This window comes from Sciurus vulgaris (assembly GCF_902686455.1).
Source record: "Sciurus vulgaris genome assembly, chromosome: 5".
Classification (NCBI taxonomy): Eukaryota; Metazoa; Chordata; class Mammalia; order Rodentia; family Sciuridae; genus Sciurus; species Sciurus vulgaris.
In genome coordinates this window covers 131,739,482-131,758,709 of record NC_136465.1, presented here as the reverse complement: position 1 = coordinate 131,758,709, position 19,228 = coordinate 131,739,482, and the positions used below count along the sequence as shown (strand labels likewise).

Genomic DNA, 19,228 nt, shown 5'->3' with positions numbered 1-19,228 from the left:
CTCCTTGGAAAAACAGCTGATTACAATCCTGGGGCAGTAACATACAAAAGGACCCTGGAACATCTTGTTACACTAGGAAGCAAGAAAGCTATCAAAAACTACTGGAATAATATCACAAGGACTCCCTCTAACCAAAGACAGGACAATCTTAACATCAAAAAGGATAACATCTGCAAAGAATGGAAACTCAAAATGTTTTTAAATCCATGAATTCATAATGATACTAAAAATAAAACAAACAGAAAAAAAAATTCACTGGTCCCCTGTGATCAATGCTATGGTACCAATTCACTATTTTCAAAACTGGTAAATAAAAGGAAAGAATGATGTATTTATCCTTACCTTCTGTATGTCAAGGAGCTAAACAGTTTGTGAGAAAAGGTTTTCTTAAAAACAAGGAAAATTCACTTACTAAACATAACTTCACAATTCTAATGAAATTATAAGCAATAGCTACTAAAACCATAACAGAAAAAGCAGTTCCAAGAATTTTATAGTTAATGAATCATATTGACAGTACCTAAACTCACTGAGCATATCTTATCACAGAAAGGGAGAATCAGACGTCATGCGTTAAGTAAATAAGAAATGAACACCACCACCACCATTCACAAAGCATTACCTCAAGAAAAAAGGACCCCAAAACAATCAAGCCTCTACATCTTCATCAGTTTACAATGAATACAGAAGAGAAAGGAATGTACTAAATAATACCGTATGGTCCAAAAGAGAAAAATTCAGACTTTAATTCTTGTGGACAAACTACCTGGTTTTGTCAGCTAAAAGGAAAAAAGGAAAAAGCTACTAAAAGAGAGTGTGTGAAGTAGGTAAGGACAGGAATTGAAGAGATGCAAGAGATATAACTCTAATTTGTAGACTCTGGATTCTTATTTGAATAAGCAGTACAAACAAATGATATTATTAGGAATTATGACTATATTATAAAAATCCTTGTTTTTTTTTTCAAAAAATATACACTAAAGTATTTATATATGAAGTAAGATTACTTGGTTTACTTGTTTAAAATAATTGAGAGGGAGGAGGGATGGGGGTGTACCTCAATGGCAGAGTACATGCTTTCATGCACAAGGCTCTGGGTTCTATCCCCAGCACTGCAACAGGAGAGGGAAAGTGAAACAGAGAACTATAAAAGCATCCAGGTGGAAATGGAGGAAGTGGGGAACTGAGTCATTCAACTACCAGTCCCAATCGCACAAAAGATAAGATGGCTAAATCATGATAATAACAGCTTTTACTGAGAATTTATTAAATATCAGGTATAATTATTAAGTATTAGATATAGTTTCAGTGCATTTCTGGGATATTTCAGTGTATTCTGCCTGTGGGACTCCAGAGTCCAAGTTCTTAACCACTAGAACTGTTTTCCCATTCCACTATTAGGCCATTCTAATAGAAATGCTTCTTTTTATGTGGCATTCCAATCCATCATCCCTGCAACATCAATTCTATTTTTCCTATACATAAACACAGTATTTCAGTCATTCCTTTTAAAAAGTATTTACTGAAGACCTACTACATACCAGGTTGTGAAGGGGAAAAAAAATTTTTTAAATCAACCCTCCTCAATAGCTTCAATACAGCAAGAAAGACTGACAAGTAAAAGCAATAATAGTGTGATAAGTGCCTCCAAAGATGCAAAAGGTACAAAGAAATCACACAGGAAAGACAAATAAATAAATCAGAGACAAACAACCCCCAGGAAAAAATAAAGTCAAAGAAAAGGCCTCAACAAGTAGGAAATAATGAAAAAGACAAAGTCCTTGGAAGCATTTTCCAAGTATGCCTAAGTATAAAAACAGCACATTTATGGAAATTATGAATATTCCATAAGCTAAAGCACAAGCTATGAATACAAGAGACAAGACTCCAAAAGACTTAGGTCTGAATCCTGTTTCTGTCAAATTACTGGGTCAACCTGTGCCTAAATTCTCAACAGGAAATCTGCATCTTGGTTTTCTACCTCAAAGAATAAATTAAGAGACAATGCTTATGGCACTTAGGACAGCACCTCTGAACAGAGCTTCCACCTATAATGCCTCTATTCTAGGAGATACACTTCAACATTATTTAAATTCAAGTCACTTCCTGAAAGATTCTTTTAAGATTAAATTTAGCCTCTTGTTCAAGTATGTGAAATTTCTAGAAAATGTGATTTAGTTGGCAATGAGCTGTCGATCTCACTGATCTGAGTCTTTAGCTCTTTAAAATCCATGGACATGTTAAGATTGATTTCACATTCTCTTTATGAGTGAAATAAGCTACTATTTTTAAGCAGTAGTACTCTCTGCAGTAAGCAATGAGTGATTCAAAAAGAAGTCATTTCAATTGGAGATTATCCCAATTCATAAATTAAATTTGTCAAGGATCACTACCAATATGTGAAAAAGATGACCAAATTAAATTCTCACAGATAAATCACCAACACAACTTGTCTTGCCTTATTATTGTAATAAAGCTGATTTCCATTCATAAGGAAAAAACTGATCAAAACAATTTACCTCTGCTTTCTAATATGTATTTCATGTTATTTTTTTCCTTCCAGAAATCAGTATTTTCATGGCAAAACCAACAATCTTTACTAAAAGTTCACTATGTGTCAAATAGTAGCATATGAATTTCACATATATTAACTCATTCAATGAATGCCTAGAAAAATCCTAATGTATCTATCTCAGTATATTATCTAATTAATACTAATCTAATTAACTTTTAAATTACTTACTCCTAATAAAATACATAACAGTAATCCAAATAAACAAATTAAATTCATTTTCCCACAAAAAGCACTTTCCTCTCATTTAACTTACCTTTAACAAGTGAGAAACATAGAATTTATGTCTAGAAAAAAAATTTAAAGCTGTGATTTTTATTTTTTCCCAAGTCAACTGAATATATCTGAAAATTAATTTGAATTCTGTATTTACTAAAATTATTCAAAGCACTACACTTTGGAAGTAAATCATTTCTAAAACAAGAGGTTATATGGCTTCACAGCAGAGTTAGAAACACCAGTACCTAAAGAAGAAAGCTAAGGTTCTGTTTTGACTAAGCTCTAAATTATTCCTATGAACTTGGGCCGGTCATTTACCTTTTCTAAGCCCAAATATCAATATCTATATCTATAGATCTATACATCTAGATCTATATACATTTATATATAGATCTAGAGATATAGATATTGTGATGGAATTGGACCCAACGATTCTGCTGGAAAAGTGGTAAGTATACCCCTCTATTAAAAGGAAGGCCAGGGTTTGACTTGCCAATGGTATTTACTACCTCACCAAAAAGCTTGTACTCTGGGATCAGGCTAAAATCCTACCTTGACCAGTTATAAATAACATGACCCCAGAGATCTAATTCTCAATTTCTCATCTGAAAAATGGACAAAAAACTATACCTACTCATAAGGTTGTGATGAGAATTAAGTTAGACAATACACATAAAGGGCTTACCACTATACCTGGTATATCAATTAAAATTAGTTTTTATAATAAAAATTTGTTATTTTTATAAAAATCTCTAAGGCATTATTTGATAACTATTTGCCAAATATTTTATCACATTATATCAGCACAATCATCATCAATAAGGAGAATAAAAAGCAATGGTTGTTTGGTTTTGTTCAAATATAATATTAGAAATTAAAAGCATGGGACAAGGAATATAGCTCAGCTGGAGGAGTGCTTGCCTCGCAAGCACAAGGCTCTGGGTTCAATACCCAGCACTGGAAAAAAAAAAAAAAAAAGTTAAAAGCTTATTATTCTGAAATGTTCTTCCTTAACGAAGCAAACATCTATATGTTACACTACAAATGTGAATACTTTACTTTTACTATCACAAAAATAGAAAATATTCAAAGGTAGATGAAAAGAAAAGGTTTAAGGATTACATAAGTATTATTTTCAATTTATTCAGACTGTTGGGGATGTGAGGAATGGGGGACTTGGAACAAGGTCCAGATGCTTTTTTAATTACCAAATAACTTCCTAAATTTAGTATGAATTATGGTAGAAACACTTCCTGACATTAAAAATTAGATCGCTAATTCAAAAGTATATAATGAATTAAAGTGTTAAAATTTCCATCAATTAGTTCACTTGCTTAAAAATACCACTATGTTTATTAAATACATTTATTTTATGGCACATATATATTATCAAATATTCTTGTTAGAATGGAAGGATGATTGACAGCTTCAACTCCTAAGAGCAAATCCAACCCTAAGTTTAAAATCCAGCCCTAAATTCTAATAATGGACTAAAGAGATGGCACATAGCCTATTGTGAGCTACCACTGAATGATTACCCTGAGGGTGTGGGGAGGGAAGGAAGGAATGCTTTAAGGAGAAGTGAAATATATGTAAGACTCCCAGAAAAAGTCAGGCTGGAGAGGCAGCTAAATGATAAACCACTAAAAGCCTGATTTAACATAGAAAAGTGTTGCCTGGAATTTATCTTGAAGAGATGGTCACATCCTTATCTTAGAAAGTGTAGGTACACTGTAATGTCAGAAAAATGACTCCTAAGGCACAAAAGGCTTGGAGGGAATTGTTAATGCAACAGGTTGCACAAGAAACTAAGAAGGTTTGATCTAATGCCACAGTAATACGCTGGGAATTGAGGGGGGAGGAATATATATATGGAAAAATTCAGAACAAAAGTTTCATTTATATCTGCATACACTCACACACACACAATATAGTTAATCCTCACAACATCCCTTTTAAAAATAGTTCTTATCCCTATTTTATTAAGGCTCAGAGAAATTAATTTAGTCAAGAACAGAGTCAATAAATAAAGAGGTAGGTTTCAAGCCTAGCTGTCTGACCTAACAAATGACTGCACTACATGTAAGATAAACTAAGATAAGCTTGGGGAGTGGGAGCAGTGGCAGATAAGGGTTAGATGATAACAAAGAATCTCTAAGTAGTTCTCATACATATCAACCATAAAAAGTAAAAAACCAAAGGGAAGAATAATGTTTAATATCTGAACATTTTTCTTTGAGAAAGAAAAAACTGAAATTTCTCTAATGTACTGCTCTTGAAAAAACTATTTCTCTATGTACTTTCTATTCTTTTCCCCTAAGTTGTTTTTTGCTATCATTATTTCCTCTTGATTTTGATGCTAAATTGAGATTTAAAATATTGATTCAGGTCCTTATTGAATTTAAAAAAACATATAAATCCAAATAAACAGAAGCTCAATTTTACTAAAGAAACCTTGTCTCTATGTAGTTTAAAAAAAAAAAAAGTGTGAATGGATCATTATTCAGCCGTAAAAAAAGAATAAAATCCTGTTACTTGTGGTAACACTGCTGAAAATGGAGGACATCATAATAAGTCAGACACAGATAATTGTGACATGTTCACACTTAGAAGTGAAAGATTAAAAAGTTGATCTCAAAGAAGTAGAAAGTAGACTAATGGTTACCAGAGTCCAGGAAGGGTGGGGGTGAGAAGGATGAGAAAGGACAATATATGGGTACAGGCTTACAACTTAAAAGGAGGAATAAAGCCGGGCACAGTGGTGCAACCTGACAGTAATCCCAGCGACTCTGGAGGATGCAGGGGGGATCGTGAGTTTGAGACCAGCCTCAGCAACTTAGCAAGACCCTGTTTCAAAATTTAAAAATAAAAAAGCTGGGGATGTAGCTCAGTGGTTTAAGTGCCCCCGGGGTTCAATGCCTGGTACCCCCCCAAAATAGAATAACTTCTAAAGTTCTATAGCACAGTATGGTAACCACAATCAACAACAATTAAGTACATTTCTAAATAACTAGTCAGATTTGAACATTCCCAACACAAACAAATGATAAACAGTTGAGGAAATAGATGTGCCAATTACTCTGTTCTGATGATTATACACTGTGTGTGTGTGTGTGTGTGTGTGTGTGTGTGTGTGTATAAATGCCACACTGTAACCAATAAATATGTACTATGTGTCAACATTTTTTTTTATAAATTGTTTCTTTTATAACTTTATTTTACTCTATTTTTTTTATGTGGTGCTGAGGATCGAACCCAGAACCTCACGCGTGCTAGGCGAGCTCACTACCACTGAGCCACAATCCCAGCCCAGTGTCAACATTTTTTAATGAAAAAAGGCATGAATATTTGACTAAGTCATGTATAAAAGACATTGAAGACATTGGTGTGTTTCAAAGTTTGTAACAGTATTGAACTAATTGCTCTTTTAGAAAAAACACACTGAAATATTTAAAGATAAAGTTCCGTGATGCCTACAATTTGCTTCAAGAAAATACAGAAGGAATAGGTGGGACAAGACTGTTGTTGATGATCACTGGGCTAGGTCATGGGAACTTTTAAGGTTCACTATACTATTGTGTTTATTTTATTTGAAATGTTCCTATTTAGAATACAATCAAAGAAAGTTCAAGATTTATTCAAATACTACATAAATGAGAGAAAATTTCATTAACTTTCATTATCATTTTAAAGTTGGTTTTCTAAATTAACATTTTGGTTTTAACAAAAAAGGCCACATTTAAAAAAAAAAAAAAATTAAAAAAAAAATAAAAAAATAAAAAAATAAAAAAAAAAAAAAGGCCACATTTACATTTTAAAAAGAAACATTCTATGTCAATTTAATTAGTAACTCCAGGGGAAAATTAATCAAATAGTCAAACAACACAATCTTTCCACTTTTATTAAAACAGAACATTTGAATGTATTTTTGACATGTTCAGTGATATTAGTTATTGCAGACACTTATATTCAGGGTTTTCAGAAGATGCTCTGAACCTACTGGCTACTAATATAATATTATTTATATTGTTTAATTACAAATCTTTGGAAAATACATACAAAAATTAGTTCTCTTTTTAAAAAGTTGGTTTTTTTGTTTTGTTTTGTTTTGTTTCTTAGTACTAAGATTGAACCCAGGGGCTCACACGCAGCAGACAGGCACTCTAGTGTCAAGCAACAACCCAAGTCCTCTAAATTTCTTTTTAATAAAAGAAGTCTTATTCTGTACATGAGAGAATATATATCAATATGTATATATCAATATACATATGCACTGAAATATGCACTGATTTGATAAATAAACCAGAATCTTCAGAGAGGGAAGCAGTTAAGAGCAGAGACAGCTCTTCCAGGATACCTTTATTGGAAAAGGTAAGAGAAAATGGTAAGTACCTAAGATAGCATCAAGACTAGAGAAACTGCATTTTTATTAAAGTTTGAGGAAACCTAAGCATTATCTCAGACTAGCTTCAGTAAACCTTCCCTCTAATCGGATTCTATCAAAGACTAGATTGATGAACTTGGGCAAGTTACTTAATGTCTTTGACTCTCAGTTTTAACACAATATTGGTGATAATGTCTCTCCTGCATATATTTAAGAAAATCAAAAGGCTTAGTTATAAACATAAAATGTCTTATAGACTGTAAAATAGAATATAAATTAATGATATTTATAAAAATCTAAGAAATTAAGTGATGGGAAAATAGTAATATACTGAGAGTATATTATCTTACAAATCATTAAGTATATTATATTATAAATTATTATTTGAGATAAAACAAAAGGGGAAAACTAGTCTTTCTGAGGTAAACACTTGAAATATCATACTCCTCCCAAAAGGGAATTGATACACATTTACTCATTATTTTTCAAACCTATTTTGGTTGTTCTTTTACACTTTATCCCCACATGTCAACAAAGTGCCCCAAAATGATACTCAATACTATTACTTTTATCTGGACACATCAGAAAATAATTCATTTACTTAATTGGTTCTAAGCTATCATTTGCATGCTCCTTTATGTTTCTATGGGGCACTCTAACCTTTTTGAATAGAATTTCTGTTTACTAGATTGTCAGTTTCTGTACATGTATATGTTCACATTCACTAGAGAATTTCAGCAACTTCCACTACACTTATATTTACAATCCTGTATTAACTACAAGCAACGAATCTCTCACATAACCTTGAATTATTTCAATAATTTTTTTTTCTTTTCTAAGTAATACTGGCTTATGTCTATTATTATTTAGTTTGGTATTGCCAATATTCTAAAATAAAGACTACTTTTTTCACTTTTTTCTAACCAAGACTATATATAATTTAAGCTTACGAAACTATCTCTCTTGGTTTTATAATTCAAAGAGAAAGCAGAAGGGAAAATAGAGATAATAAGTTAATGCTGTTGTAAGTATCTCCCTCTTCCTTCCTTAGTCCCCTCAATTCTCACTCATTTCCACTGTTAGATCCATTTCAATGATCATCACCAAACACAGCACAGTTCCTACTGGGTATCAAGTTCAATGCTAAAGTTACAAAATGGAGTGAGATAACTTAAGCCCTGCCCTCCAAGCACTTAGAGACTAGACATCACCTGTCAAACACAATTCTAGTGTGCTAGAAAGTTACAAATACAGCACAAATACGAAAACATAAGCATGTACTCAATATTACGGAAACATAAAGGGAAAAATTTTAAAGTACAACCTGTACCACTAAAGAAAGTACAAAAAAAAGGAGAAACTAGCTAGAAAAAAGTTTTCAAAACTCAAACACTTCATTTTTAGGATGCGGAGTGTACAGCAAATGATTTACTGTCCACTGTTGAACTGCATTTTAACCAGAATTATACTGGACAAAAATTTAGTTTGAAAAATAATACACCCTCAGAACATCTTCAAAACTTTCATTACTTCAACACATAAATCTCTCTACCTACTATTTATCTTTCCTTCTTTCCCAACTAATCTAGCTGTCTTATTTAGCACTCATTAAAACAAACCTATATCCATCTATACCTATCTACCCTTATGCATATAGGACAAATATATATGCATTCAAGTTTTGAGAAACATATAAAAGATATGAGAATGATTATATGCCCCCTATTTTCCAGACTCTCTATGAATATTTTCCATTAACCCCCCACTGATTTGTAGAGTAGATGCTCAATGAATATTTGATTAAAAAAAATCTGGTGACATAAGAATTACATATTACACTAATAAGCACCTCATAAATGCTAAATTAAAAACAGTTACTCAGGATTACAACCTACACATGATGTGGTAGAGTGATTAAAAGAAAACAATTTTTCAGCCTTACAACTTACACAGAAAAAAAGTGATGGAGTGTAGTGAATAAAAGTAATGGTATTGAAAACAACCACCTGAACTCTAATCTAGGCCTATGACATAACTAGCCACATGATCTTAAGCACAGGTTACATACCCTCTCAGTATCTTAATTTCTCAATTATAAAAGCAAGATAAAATATTACCTATCTCCTAGCTCAATGTGAAGTAAACAGGTTTGTATCGTCACTTGACTATGCTAGTCACTAGGCTTGAGTTAACGATGCAGCAGCAGTACTGTAATCAGCATCTTATAGACATTTTTTAACTAGAAATAGAAATAACAACACCTTTCATATCTTATAGATACACAGCTCTTTCTCCACAAGTACAGGCCAGTAACAGAAGGAATAAGAATATTAAAAGTTTCATTTTGAGCAGTCACACAGTTTTTTATTTTGGGTTTGCCATTAGTCAGTAATATGATCAATGACAACTAAATAACTACAGGCAAATTATTTTAACACTCTGCACTTTAATTTCCTAATACACAAAATTTGATAAACCGCCTACATCCCAGGAATGTCCTGAGAACTAAACATCAAGCACGTGCCTGGCACACTGCCACAGTAATGTTTGTCCTTCTTCCCTCCCCCACATCTCACAAGGAATATCTCAACAAATCCTCACCACACCATTATGAAGTTCATATTAGGGCGAAACATAAAAAACTGCCTAACAGGGCAATATCATATGTTTCAACCTAGTGCTATTACAAATGGAGAAAATAACCTGAGAGGGGTTGATTTACTCAATGTCATATGCTCAATAAGTGATGTTGAATAATTGTTCATTAGGCCTCCTCACTAATTTTTTCAGTGAGACTCGCTCACAAGGGGAGGGAGAATATATACTAACCACTACACTACATGTAAAGCTAACATAATCTACAAGCTTTTGTTCTCCACACTAAAAACGAGGGATGAACTATTTCTAAGAACTTTTCAATTAAAAAATTATTTGTAGAGCATCTATATGTGTGTTAGAGGGTAAAAGATATAGAGAAAATCAGAGGTAAAGAAGAGTAAAGGAAGTATACGTAGAACTATACTAATTCAAAGGATGCAATTGAATCTAATTAGAAATCTCACTAATTAGAAACTCCACAAAGCAACTGAACATCAAATTACCATCCTGATGGAAGTTTAGATGTATTCAATCTACCACAGATCAGGTGGTTAATGAAACGCACAAGGAAGTTCACAAAAGTATTAATACATAACACAGTACTGAAAAAAATGTAAAAACTCCCTCTAATAGTAAGAAATACACTACTGTAGTAAAATTATGTAACTGTTAAGTTTATTTCTATAAATTCCACAAAGCCTTTAGGATTAGATCCCATAAACTAGATTCAGAATACGATTTCTGTCCAAACATGAAAAGTCCTATTACAAATGTGCAGTATTAGTAAATAAATAACAAATGTTAATAGAACAAGGCTCCATAAAACTGGTGAAATATTTAACAGTATCAAATATTTACTATGATTATCTACAAACCTATTCTGCATCTTTTCTCCTTGCTTCGGCATTCACCGTTTTAAAAAGAAACTGCGTGAACAAAATAAGGATAATGAGCAGAAACTAGGTCCTTCGACAGATTTACAACAGAACAGTTTTGTTTGAATCCTCTTATCGGCCTCTCCTCCAATTATGCAATCATTCCACAGCAAAAGATTACACGGCTCTTTCCAGACACTGAAAGGAAGAAGCTTGGAGAAAACTGAAGTGTATAACAGGTAGCCCAGGAACAGGCAACATTTCCATAATACTAAGTTGTCTCTCGGGAATTGGTATTAACTCAGCGCCTCTAGGTTTTCCAGACCTTACCCTTTGCCATTACAGATACTGTTTTAATCCCGTAACAACTGGCAACTCTTCACGTGCTGCAGATTCCACCTAGCAACATCACCTCTCCTGCCACTGAACTGGCTTTTCCGCGGGCGGTGGGGGCGAGCTGTCAAAACTGGGAGGGCAGTGTCCTTAGGACTACGCCGGTAGCTCCGTGCAGCTCGTCTCAACTCCCCGGAAAAGAACTCAGGCTGAATGAGTGAGCTGCCTGCTAAGGCGGCACTCCGGGCGCTCGCGCTTTCCCACCAGGTTTCACCGAAACCTCCCGAGGGTGACCTCTACGCCTCGGCACGGTGCCTCGCACGTCGTTTACCAAGAGTAGGGCACGGAAGAACCCTCGCTACACAACCACTCTTCATTCCACACCAGCGGCCGCTCGGCGCCCGGTGATGCGACCGGCTTCCGACTAGTTCGGGAACTCTTTCCACCCGCTCCGCGACCCTACGCCGGGCTGCGCTCGCCCGCTGACAGGTAACTAAGCTCCGGGCTCTCAGCCTCCGGCGCTCGGGACCGCGCAGTTAATGAGTAATGCGCCCGTGCCTAGGAGCAGCGGAGGAGCCGCACCCCGACGTCCAGCCGGGGCGCAGGGGCGTCCGGCGGGCCCAGGGCGCCAATCCCCCAACCCCGCCGCTGAGGGGTCCCAGGGCCGGCTTGCCCAGGCGATGAGGAGCTCGCCGGGCCAGGGCAGCAGGACCGGATAGCCGCGCGCCGCTCCCTCCGCCCCGCCGGCACCTGCACCTGCCGCGGTCGCCCCTCCCGGCCGGCTGGCGGGAGGCGGGCGCGCGGGCGCCGAGGGGGGCGGTGCTCCACGGCCCGGGCCTCCCCCCTCCCGCGGCCGCACTCACCTGACGAACCCACGGCGGCCGCTGCCGGCGCTCAGGGGCGCTCGCAGAGGTGCAGAGAGCGCGCCCAGAGGCAACGAGAAGCGGAGAAGGAAGGCGGGCCAACGCCACTACACCCCGCCGCGGCGGGCGCACTGCGTTGGGTGCCGCCGAGGGAGCGCGGGACTGCGCCTGCGCCGGGAGCGGGACCGGGAGCCGGGAGCCGGGAGCGGCCGGTCCCGGGGGAAGGAAGGCGGGGCGGGGGCGGGGCGGGGAGGGGCGGGGCGGGGAGGGGCGGGGCGTGGGGCCGCGGGGGCCGACGCGCTTCCGCGCCCCCTGGCGCCGGGCGGGCTCGTCGCAGGTTCCCGGGCGCGGGCCCAGGTGCCTCCGCGGGCGGTTTCCTTGGGAACGACCGGCGGCTACTGTGCCGGATGTTTCCCGAAGGAATAGGCGACCTCAGGATAACTTCCAGCGTGTGGAGCTCGCCAGCAGTCGAAAGAGGCACCTTCACTGTGAGTGAGGACTGCTAGAATCAACCTGAGACTTGGCTCCCATACACACCTTATAACGGGGCCTGGGGGCGTGGGGGGAAGGGAACCCTGATCGAACCCAGAACCCACATCCTGTCATTCCAGCCGCTTCCAGAGTATTCGAGAATGTCGTTTCTGTGCTTGCCTTCTCTCTCTTGTGTGAACTGTTTTATTAAACTTCCAGCCCACTTTAAGAACTTAAAGTGGGAAAAGTGAAAATACAGACAGAACTAAGCTCCTAAAAGTGTAAAAAAAGAGAAATAGTCACCATCTGGTCTCTGTGTAAAGAAAGACATGATACATATTGAACAGGACCATCATTCCGTGTATTGGTCACATTTTGGAGTCTGTAAGAAAAGGAGGTTATGTATATGGCGTTAGAATTTCCGGCTTTGAATCTACCACCATCATTATACCCCTGTGATGCTGGGCAAATTAATCTCTTAATAAGCCCAATTTTCTCACTACTACATGGGTGTAATAAGAACACCTACATCGCTGAATTGTTGAGTTTAAGTGATATGTAATATATACGGGTAAAATAAATGTAAAACAGTGTACTTAAAGTGCCCAATATTCACTATTATTATGAATGACTTTGCTATTATCATCCATCTATAATCCAGCAGAAACCTAGGAAGTCATTTTTTAACTCCAAATATAGTTTTACCCCATCGGCAATATATTACTGAAACACTGAATTCTGGGGTCCCCATCTGAAACTAGGAATGGCTTTCTCCTACTGAGAGTGGAGGCTGGGGAGGCTGAAATCCCCCACCCTGACAGGCACCAAAGAAGATGGGAGTGGATGTCCCTGGTGCCTAACTTAGGCTAACTAAATCTACATATGTGCATTTCCTGCCTCTTCTTTAAAGGTTCTGCTCATTTTCAGGGATTTCCAAGATAGAACTTTTGAAACAATTGGGTTTTGTCTATCTTCAAAGATGACTTTGAATGAAACCTATTTTCTTACCAAAATGATTTCAAATATTTCTAGAGTAACAAGCAACATGGCCTAGATTACTTCTTACCAGGGTAGTATTAGAGTCGCCCAATAATAGTTCCAAGTCCTATCCATTCTAATTTCCAAATAATTCTTAGATCTCTCTTGTTCTATTCACTGCCCACTAAATATGACCATCCTCATTAATGGACTGCTAACTCTTCTCTCTTACATTATGTGGTTGGTCATTCATTCATCATCATATAGTTATTGCCCTCCATTTCTGTGCCTTCTGCTGGAGGTGGGGGCAAAAAACCTTTACAAACAGCACCCCCTCCCATCCAAGGACTCAAACATAAGGAGACAAGCATGTTAATAACAAGTAGAATGAAAAAATTCAACATAGAACAAACTTCTTGAGTTCCCCAGTCTTGCCATACCCTCATTACATCTCTGTCTTTGCACTGTTTCATTTTCATAAAGTTATGTTCTAGTCTCTGAACTTTTCTTTACCTCCATAATTCCTGCTTATACTTCCAGGCATTAGTTCCCTTATGAATCCTTTAATGCTGTTTGCCACTCAGCCCTACCCCACCAATCCCAGTATGGGTTTAATACCCCAACCTGGGAGTCTATAACACCTCATTTCTTTCTAGCACTTTCCATATAGGATTTTAATAGTAGTTTTATTTCTCTGTTTTCCTAACCAGACTATGAGCTTCTTGAGGACAGGCACAAGGCCTGACATGCAGTAGTGCTGGCCAATAAGTGCAGAATGAATGAATGACATACGTGCAGAGTTCACTGTCTTAGCATATGAATGTCAGTGTGCTACATAAGACCTAAGATGTCTTGCATGTTATGGTTTAGATATTAGGTGTCCCCCAAAAGCTCATGTGAGAGACAGTGCAGGAAAGTTTAGATGTGAAATGGTTGGGTTATAAAAGCCTTAACCTAATCAGTGCACTAATCCCCTGATAGGAATTAACTGGGTGATAACTGAAGGCAAGTAGGGTAAGTAAGGTGTAGCTGGAGGAGGTGGGTAATTGGGGGCTTGTCTTTCAAGGATATATTTTGTCCTTGCTGAGGGGAGTATCTTTCTTTCTCTCTCTCCCTCCTCTCTATCCCTCTCCTCACATTTCCACCATGATGCTCTGCCTCACCTGGGCCCCAAAAATGGAGTTGACTGAGGACTAAGACCTCTGAATCCATGAACTTCAAATAAACTTTTCCTCCTAGATTGTTCTTGCCAGGTCTGTTGGACACAGCAATCTAAAACAATGCATCCACAAGAAACAGTAAGCAACAGCAATATGCCTGAGCCCTGTATTGGTCCATTTGCAAATCATCTACCATCCATAAGCCTCTTCAAAATATCCTTAGAGATGTTTCCACTTGAATACTTAAATTGCTAGTGTAGTTTGAGAATGAGAAAAGCAATATGGGTAGTTGCCTTTAATAATGCCTCAGAATCAAAATAAATTATTTAAAAATAAATAAATAATGCCTCAGCCTTGCAACAGTGACCAAGATACATTACATAATGTTAGACACTCAAAATCTTAACTTATAAAGTATATTAAGCATTGTGAGTATCCTAAGTTAGATGGCTTATCTATATTAATGGACAAACATAACTTTAAAAAAAATAGATATTGTAATGTGCTCTTTTGACTTCTTTTCCTTTCATTAAAAAATAAATTATACAATTGTAAAATACAGTATATAAAATAATATTGATTATTTTTTATTAAGATTGTCCCATTCATATCTAAGCCAGAAAACCATGAAGTACAAAGAAAGTTTAAATTAAACAAATTATTCTAAGGTTGTTAGAATAATTAGTTGTAACTTTCATTGTTTCAAAGTTGAAAATTTTTTATATATTTGCATAGTACTTTCCAGTTTCACATTGACTTTGCATAGAGTCCTTTACCAAAAAAACAATTGGACACAGGTGAAAAGTACTCGACTATCCTTTATATTTACGGATGGGGAACTTAGATTTAAGTTCCTGGTCTTTAGAATGCAGGTGTATATTTTACAAGCTCAGTTCAAACTCTTTAAAAAGCAGATTGAACTTTCATTACCAGCAGTATGGCACAATAGTGTCTCTGGCAGATTCTCCCACCAATAGCAATTGAAAGTACTGAATAAAATGTATAAAACATTTCATCAAACATATCAGTGAGTTGGCAAGAACATAAGTGACCCTAAAGGCAAAAACTATGTGAAAGTGGGATTCCAGGCAATAAATAATAACAATGTAAAAATGAAAAAAAAAAAAAACTGGTTATGGGGGAAAGTGTGTAAACAATAATCATTTCCTTGTCTAGCCCAGGAGTTACATGTAGGCTAGTGTTCGTATTCCCATAAAAAATTTGCTTTTACATCTCCTGTACAAAAGCAGAACTAGGGGCTGGGAATACAACTCAGTAGTAAAGCACATATGTAGCATGCTCAAGGCCTTGGATCCAATCACTAGTACCAAAATAAAATAAAATAAAAAAGCATTGTCTCTACAGTGTCCTTCATTAGATCAATATAGACAACTCTGCATTTTTGGCATTTTAGGCCCCTTTTCTGATGTTAAAACAAACAGAATGGGGAAAATTTGAAGGCTGAAAGAAAGGGTTGAGAAGTTAGACTCTAGAGTTTCCCTTTTTAAAAATCACTTTAACAAACTCTATACATATAAGAAGATGTTTTAAGAATTGACTTAAGATCTAGTTTATCACACACACTCAAATTGCCATCCATTAAGCAAATGTTTATTTATTGTTTCTCTGTGCCAGGTATATAAATAGTCTGCAGAAGAGGAAGAAGACAGAAAATACAATGAAAGCCCACTCCAGCTTCTCCAAAGTGTTTCAGTCCCAGGTCTCAAACTATTCTTGAGGCTCCCTTCATTCCTTCCCACATGTTCAGTGAGAAATCCTTATATTCTTAAAACAACCACCCCCCTTTCTTGCTTAATGCAGATTTGACTGGATTCCTATTACTGATGGATGTTTACTATAGGTATGGTACCAACAGTGAAAGAGGGGGGAAATTTTTCAATACTAATTCAAAACAAAAGAATGACTGATGTTCCTTGCAATTCATTGGGTGTGTTTGTGATTTAAGCTTTCTAAGAAAGCTTTTCCTGACGTAAGAATAGAAATTATCATGACTGTCAACTTACTTCGTGCCTGTGCTCTTAACCATTACCCATGTGGACAAAGACAAGGCAGTATATGCTGTTTGAGTTCATTTTAATGCAGTCAGAAGGTAGATTATGGAAACTTGTTAAGGAGATGTTTTAAGGTCAAAGACTTTGGGGAAATAAAGGGCTCTCAGAGGCCTAAGGTACTAATAAGAAGGGACCCAAGAGATTGGGCTTTCTTCTTATTCTGACAAAACATTTGAAAGTACTGAACTGCCTTCTGAAACCACAGGGAAAAGGAAGGACTTTAGTTTAAGAAAGTGAAAATCTCAGATTTAAGCCAGGCATGTGAATTAATTTTACATAAACTTTGAGGAGTTGCTGTGCTATTTTGGTAAAAATGAAGTCCAAATTTCAAAAGACACATATTTTGATGAACATGAATCATACTTCAAGTTCCTGCAGCTGCTTTTGGTGAGTAAACCTCAAGATGTGTTTAAATTACCAAGCATCTCCCCTATCTGTACAACTTGGTTGCAAAAGGATTTAATTTCACATACCTGAAAGGGAAATAGGCTATCAAAAAGACAAAACTTAATTAGAATTTGAGAAAATAGCATATGATTCACAAAATTGTCTTAAATTTCAGACTGCATGACTTTCTCTCATGAAACAGGTGAAATCAAGGCTGATAGTAACCATATAATCAGTAACAAAAATTTGAAGTAGAGATTCAAGTATGTAGTGCCTGACATCCCAAGAATTATTTAGTCAAATACCTAACTGTATTGTCACTGATGTAATCTAGATTAATCGACTAGTTTCTGTTTTAGATAAATATTTTTCCACACCAAAAATACTCTGCCATCATCCCTGAGTGAAATAATTCTTGCCAGACAAGCAGACACTTTTGGCTAAAAGACATGGGCATCTGCCCCAATTCAGTGTGAGCAGTTCTAACACAGGGGCCCAGATGATTCAGATAATTCCAGAATCTGACCTTGAGGAAAGAACTAGATCCTATAAAAGAAATATCTGAATATTGCTTAGCCTGGTATTTTATAAGGAGTACATGAACAGTATAAACTTAATTGGTCTGCCTCTTGGGGTTCTAAAATTTCCAGCATGTTATAATTATGAGGCTTCAAATAAGACCTAGCCAAAATATATGAGTCATCCCTAGTTTGGGTAGGCTATATTATTGCATTCATATAAACAGGGTTGACTAAACAATTTTGAAGATCTCCTTATATTATTCTAAAAATTACTAATTTTGAATATCATTAGGAGAGAATTCATGCCACATGTGTATAGATTTCTGACTACCCCTAGAATGTAGATATCACTTTTCTAAAGAAGGACTTCTGATTTGCACATAACTGAGTATAGTAATATTTTTTTCTTTCTATCCTTACAAATTATTCAAGAACTAAGAGGGTGCTGGATACAGTAGTACAAGCCTGTAACCCCAGGGACTCAGGAGACTGAGGTAAGAGAATCATGAGTTCAAAGCCAGCCTCAGCAACTTAGGCCGTAAGCAACTCAGCAAGACCCTGTCTCTAAATAAAATATTTTAAAAAAGGGGGGGGGGGCTGGAGATATAACTCTTCTGGGTTCAATCCCAGGTACCAAAAAAAAAAAAAAAAAAAAAAAAACTTAGAAGCTAAAAACATAACCCCCATGTCCCAAAATCCACAAACCCATTTTTTGTTGTTATTCTTTTACAAACTAGTACACAAGTATACTGCCTGGATTCCCAAACATATATAAAAGTTGACAAAAGCAAATTGAGCAGAAATTGTGTGGGAAGAAACGGGGCGGGGGGGTGGGGGCAAACAAATCTCAGCAGCAAGATGTCTCAGCTATATAGCAGTTGAAGAAATATTGCTCATGAAGGTATAGGAGCAGATTTAGGATTACCGAAACGTTATCTTCCTTCTTTTTTTTTTTTTTGGTACTAAGAATTGAACCCAGGTGTACTTCACCACTTCACCACATCCCCAGCCCTTTTTATTTCTTAGAGAAACAGGGTTTCTCTAAGTTTCTTAAGGGCCTCACCAAGTTGCTGAGTCTGGCCTTGAACTTGCAATTCTCCTGCCTCAGCCTCTGAGTTGCTGAGGTTACGCATGGGCCACCACACCCAGCACATTATTCTTTTTTTTAAAAAGGGAGATAAGGAAACTGTGTAGGTCATGCTGGCAGGAAAACTAATCTGTACTCAGGTTGATTCAGAAAAACAGTGCAAGTGAGGTTGTACAAATAATCACTACTATAGTAAGCCATATTTACAGGAAGCAGTCTGTTTTTGTTTTAGCAGAGTTATACATAACTAAAAAATAGTTCTTTCTGGTGGAATGAGACAGACATCATTACCCTACATACATGTTTGATTACACGAATGGTATGAATCTACATTGTGTACAACCATGGAAACGAAATGATGTACCCTATTTGTGTACAATGACTCAAAATGCAGTCTGTAAAAAATAAAGAAATAATAGTTCTTTCTTATCCATTCTCTCACCCGTTGTGGAAACAACTCTGGCAAATAGCTTGTCCAAGAAAATGATGAGAAATAAAAAAGGAACTAGCATACAACCAATATATAAACTGTAACACATTTTTGGAAAAAGGAATAAAACAACAGATGAAGAATACCAGTAAAATTTTTGAAAAATATATTTCCCCGACTTAGGAGAAAAATGAGACAATTGCCTCCATAAAGCCATAAAATATAAATGTAGGAATCAAAAGAAGATATAGTAAGACAACAGGGGTGGTGAAATGTAA

At 36.8% G+C, this 19,228-nt stretch overlaps 2 protein-coding genes across 3 annotated transcripts in view; one reads left to right on the top strand and one right to left on the bottom strand.

The window, feature by feature from the left end:
• The window catches only part of RAB3IP (RAB3A interacting protein), a 76,056-nt gene extending 64,022 nt beyond the window's left edge, over positions 1–12,034 (bottom strand). The window contains exon 1 of one of the 2 annotated variants that reach the window (XM_079142216.1): positions 11,845–12,034. Coding sequence is in view for 1 of the 2 variants with exons in the window: in XM_079142215.1 (XP_078998341.1) it covers positions 10,649–10,680 (32 nt within the window). In the remaining variant the exon portion in view is untranslated. Of the gene's footprint in view, positions 1–10,648; positions 10,818–11,844 lie in introns of those variants that run through there. The other variant, XM_079142215.1, reaches the window with a different exon arrangement.
• Positions 12,035–13,219: 1,185 nt separating this feature from the next.
• Positions 13,220–19,228, top strand: part of BEST3 (bestrophin 3) — a 76,562-nt gene continuing 70,553 nt past the window's right edge. Inside the window, exons 1-2 of the mRNA XM_079142209.1 lie at positions 13,220–16,912; positions 17,866–17,927. The gene's annotated coding sequence lies outside the window, so the exon portion shown is untranslated. The remainder of the gene's footprint in view (positions 16,913–17,865; positions 17,928–19,228) is intronic.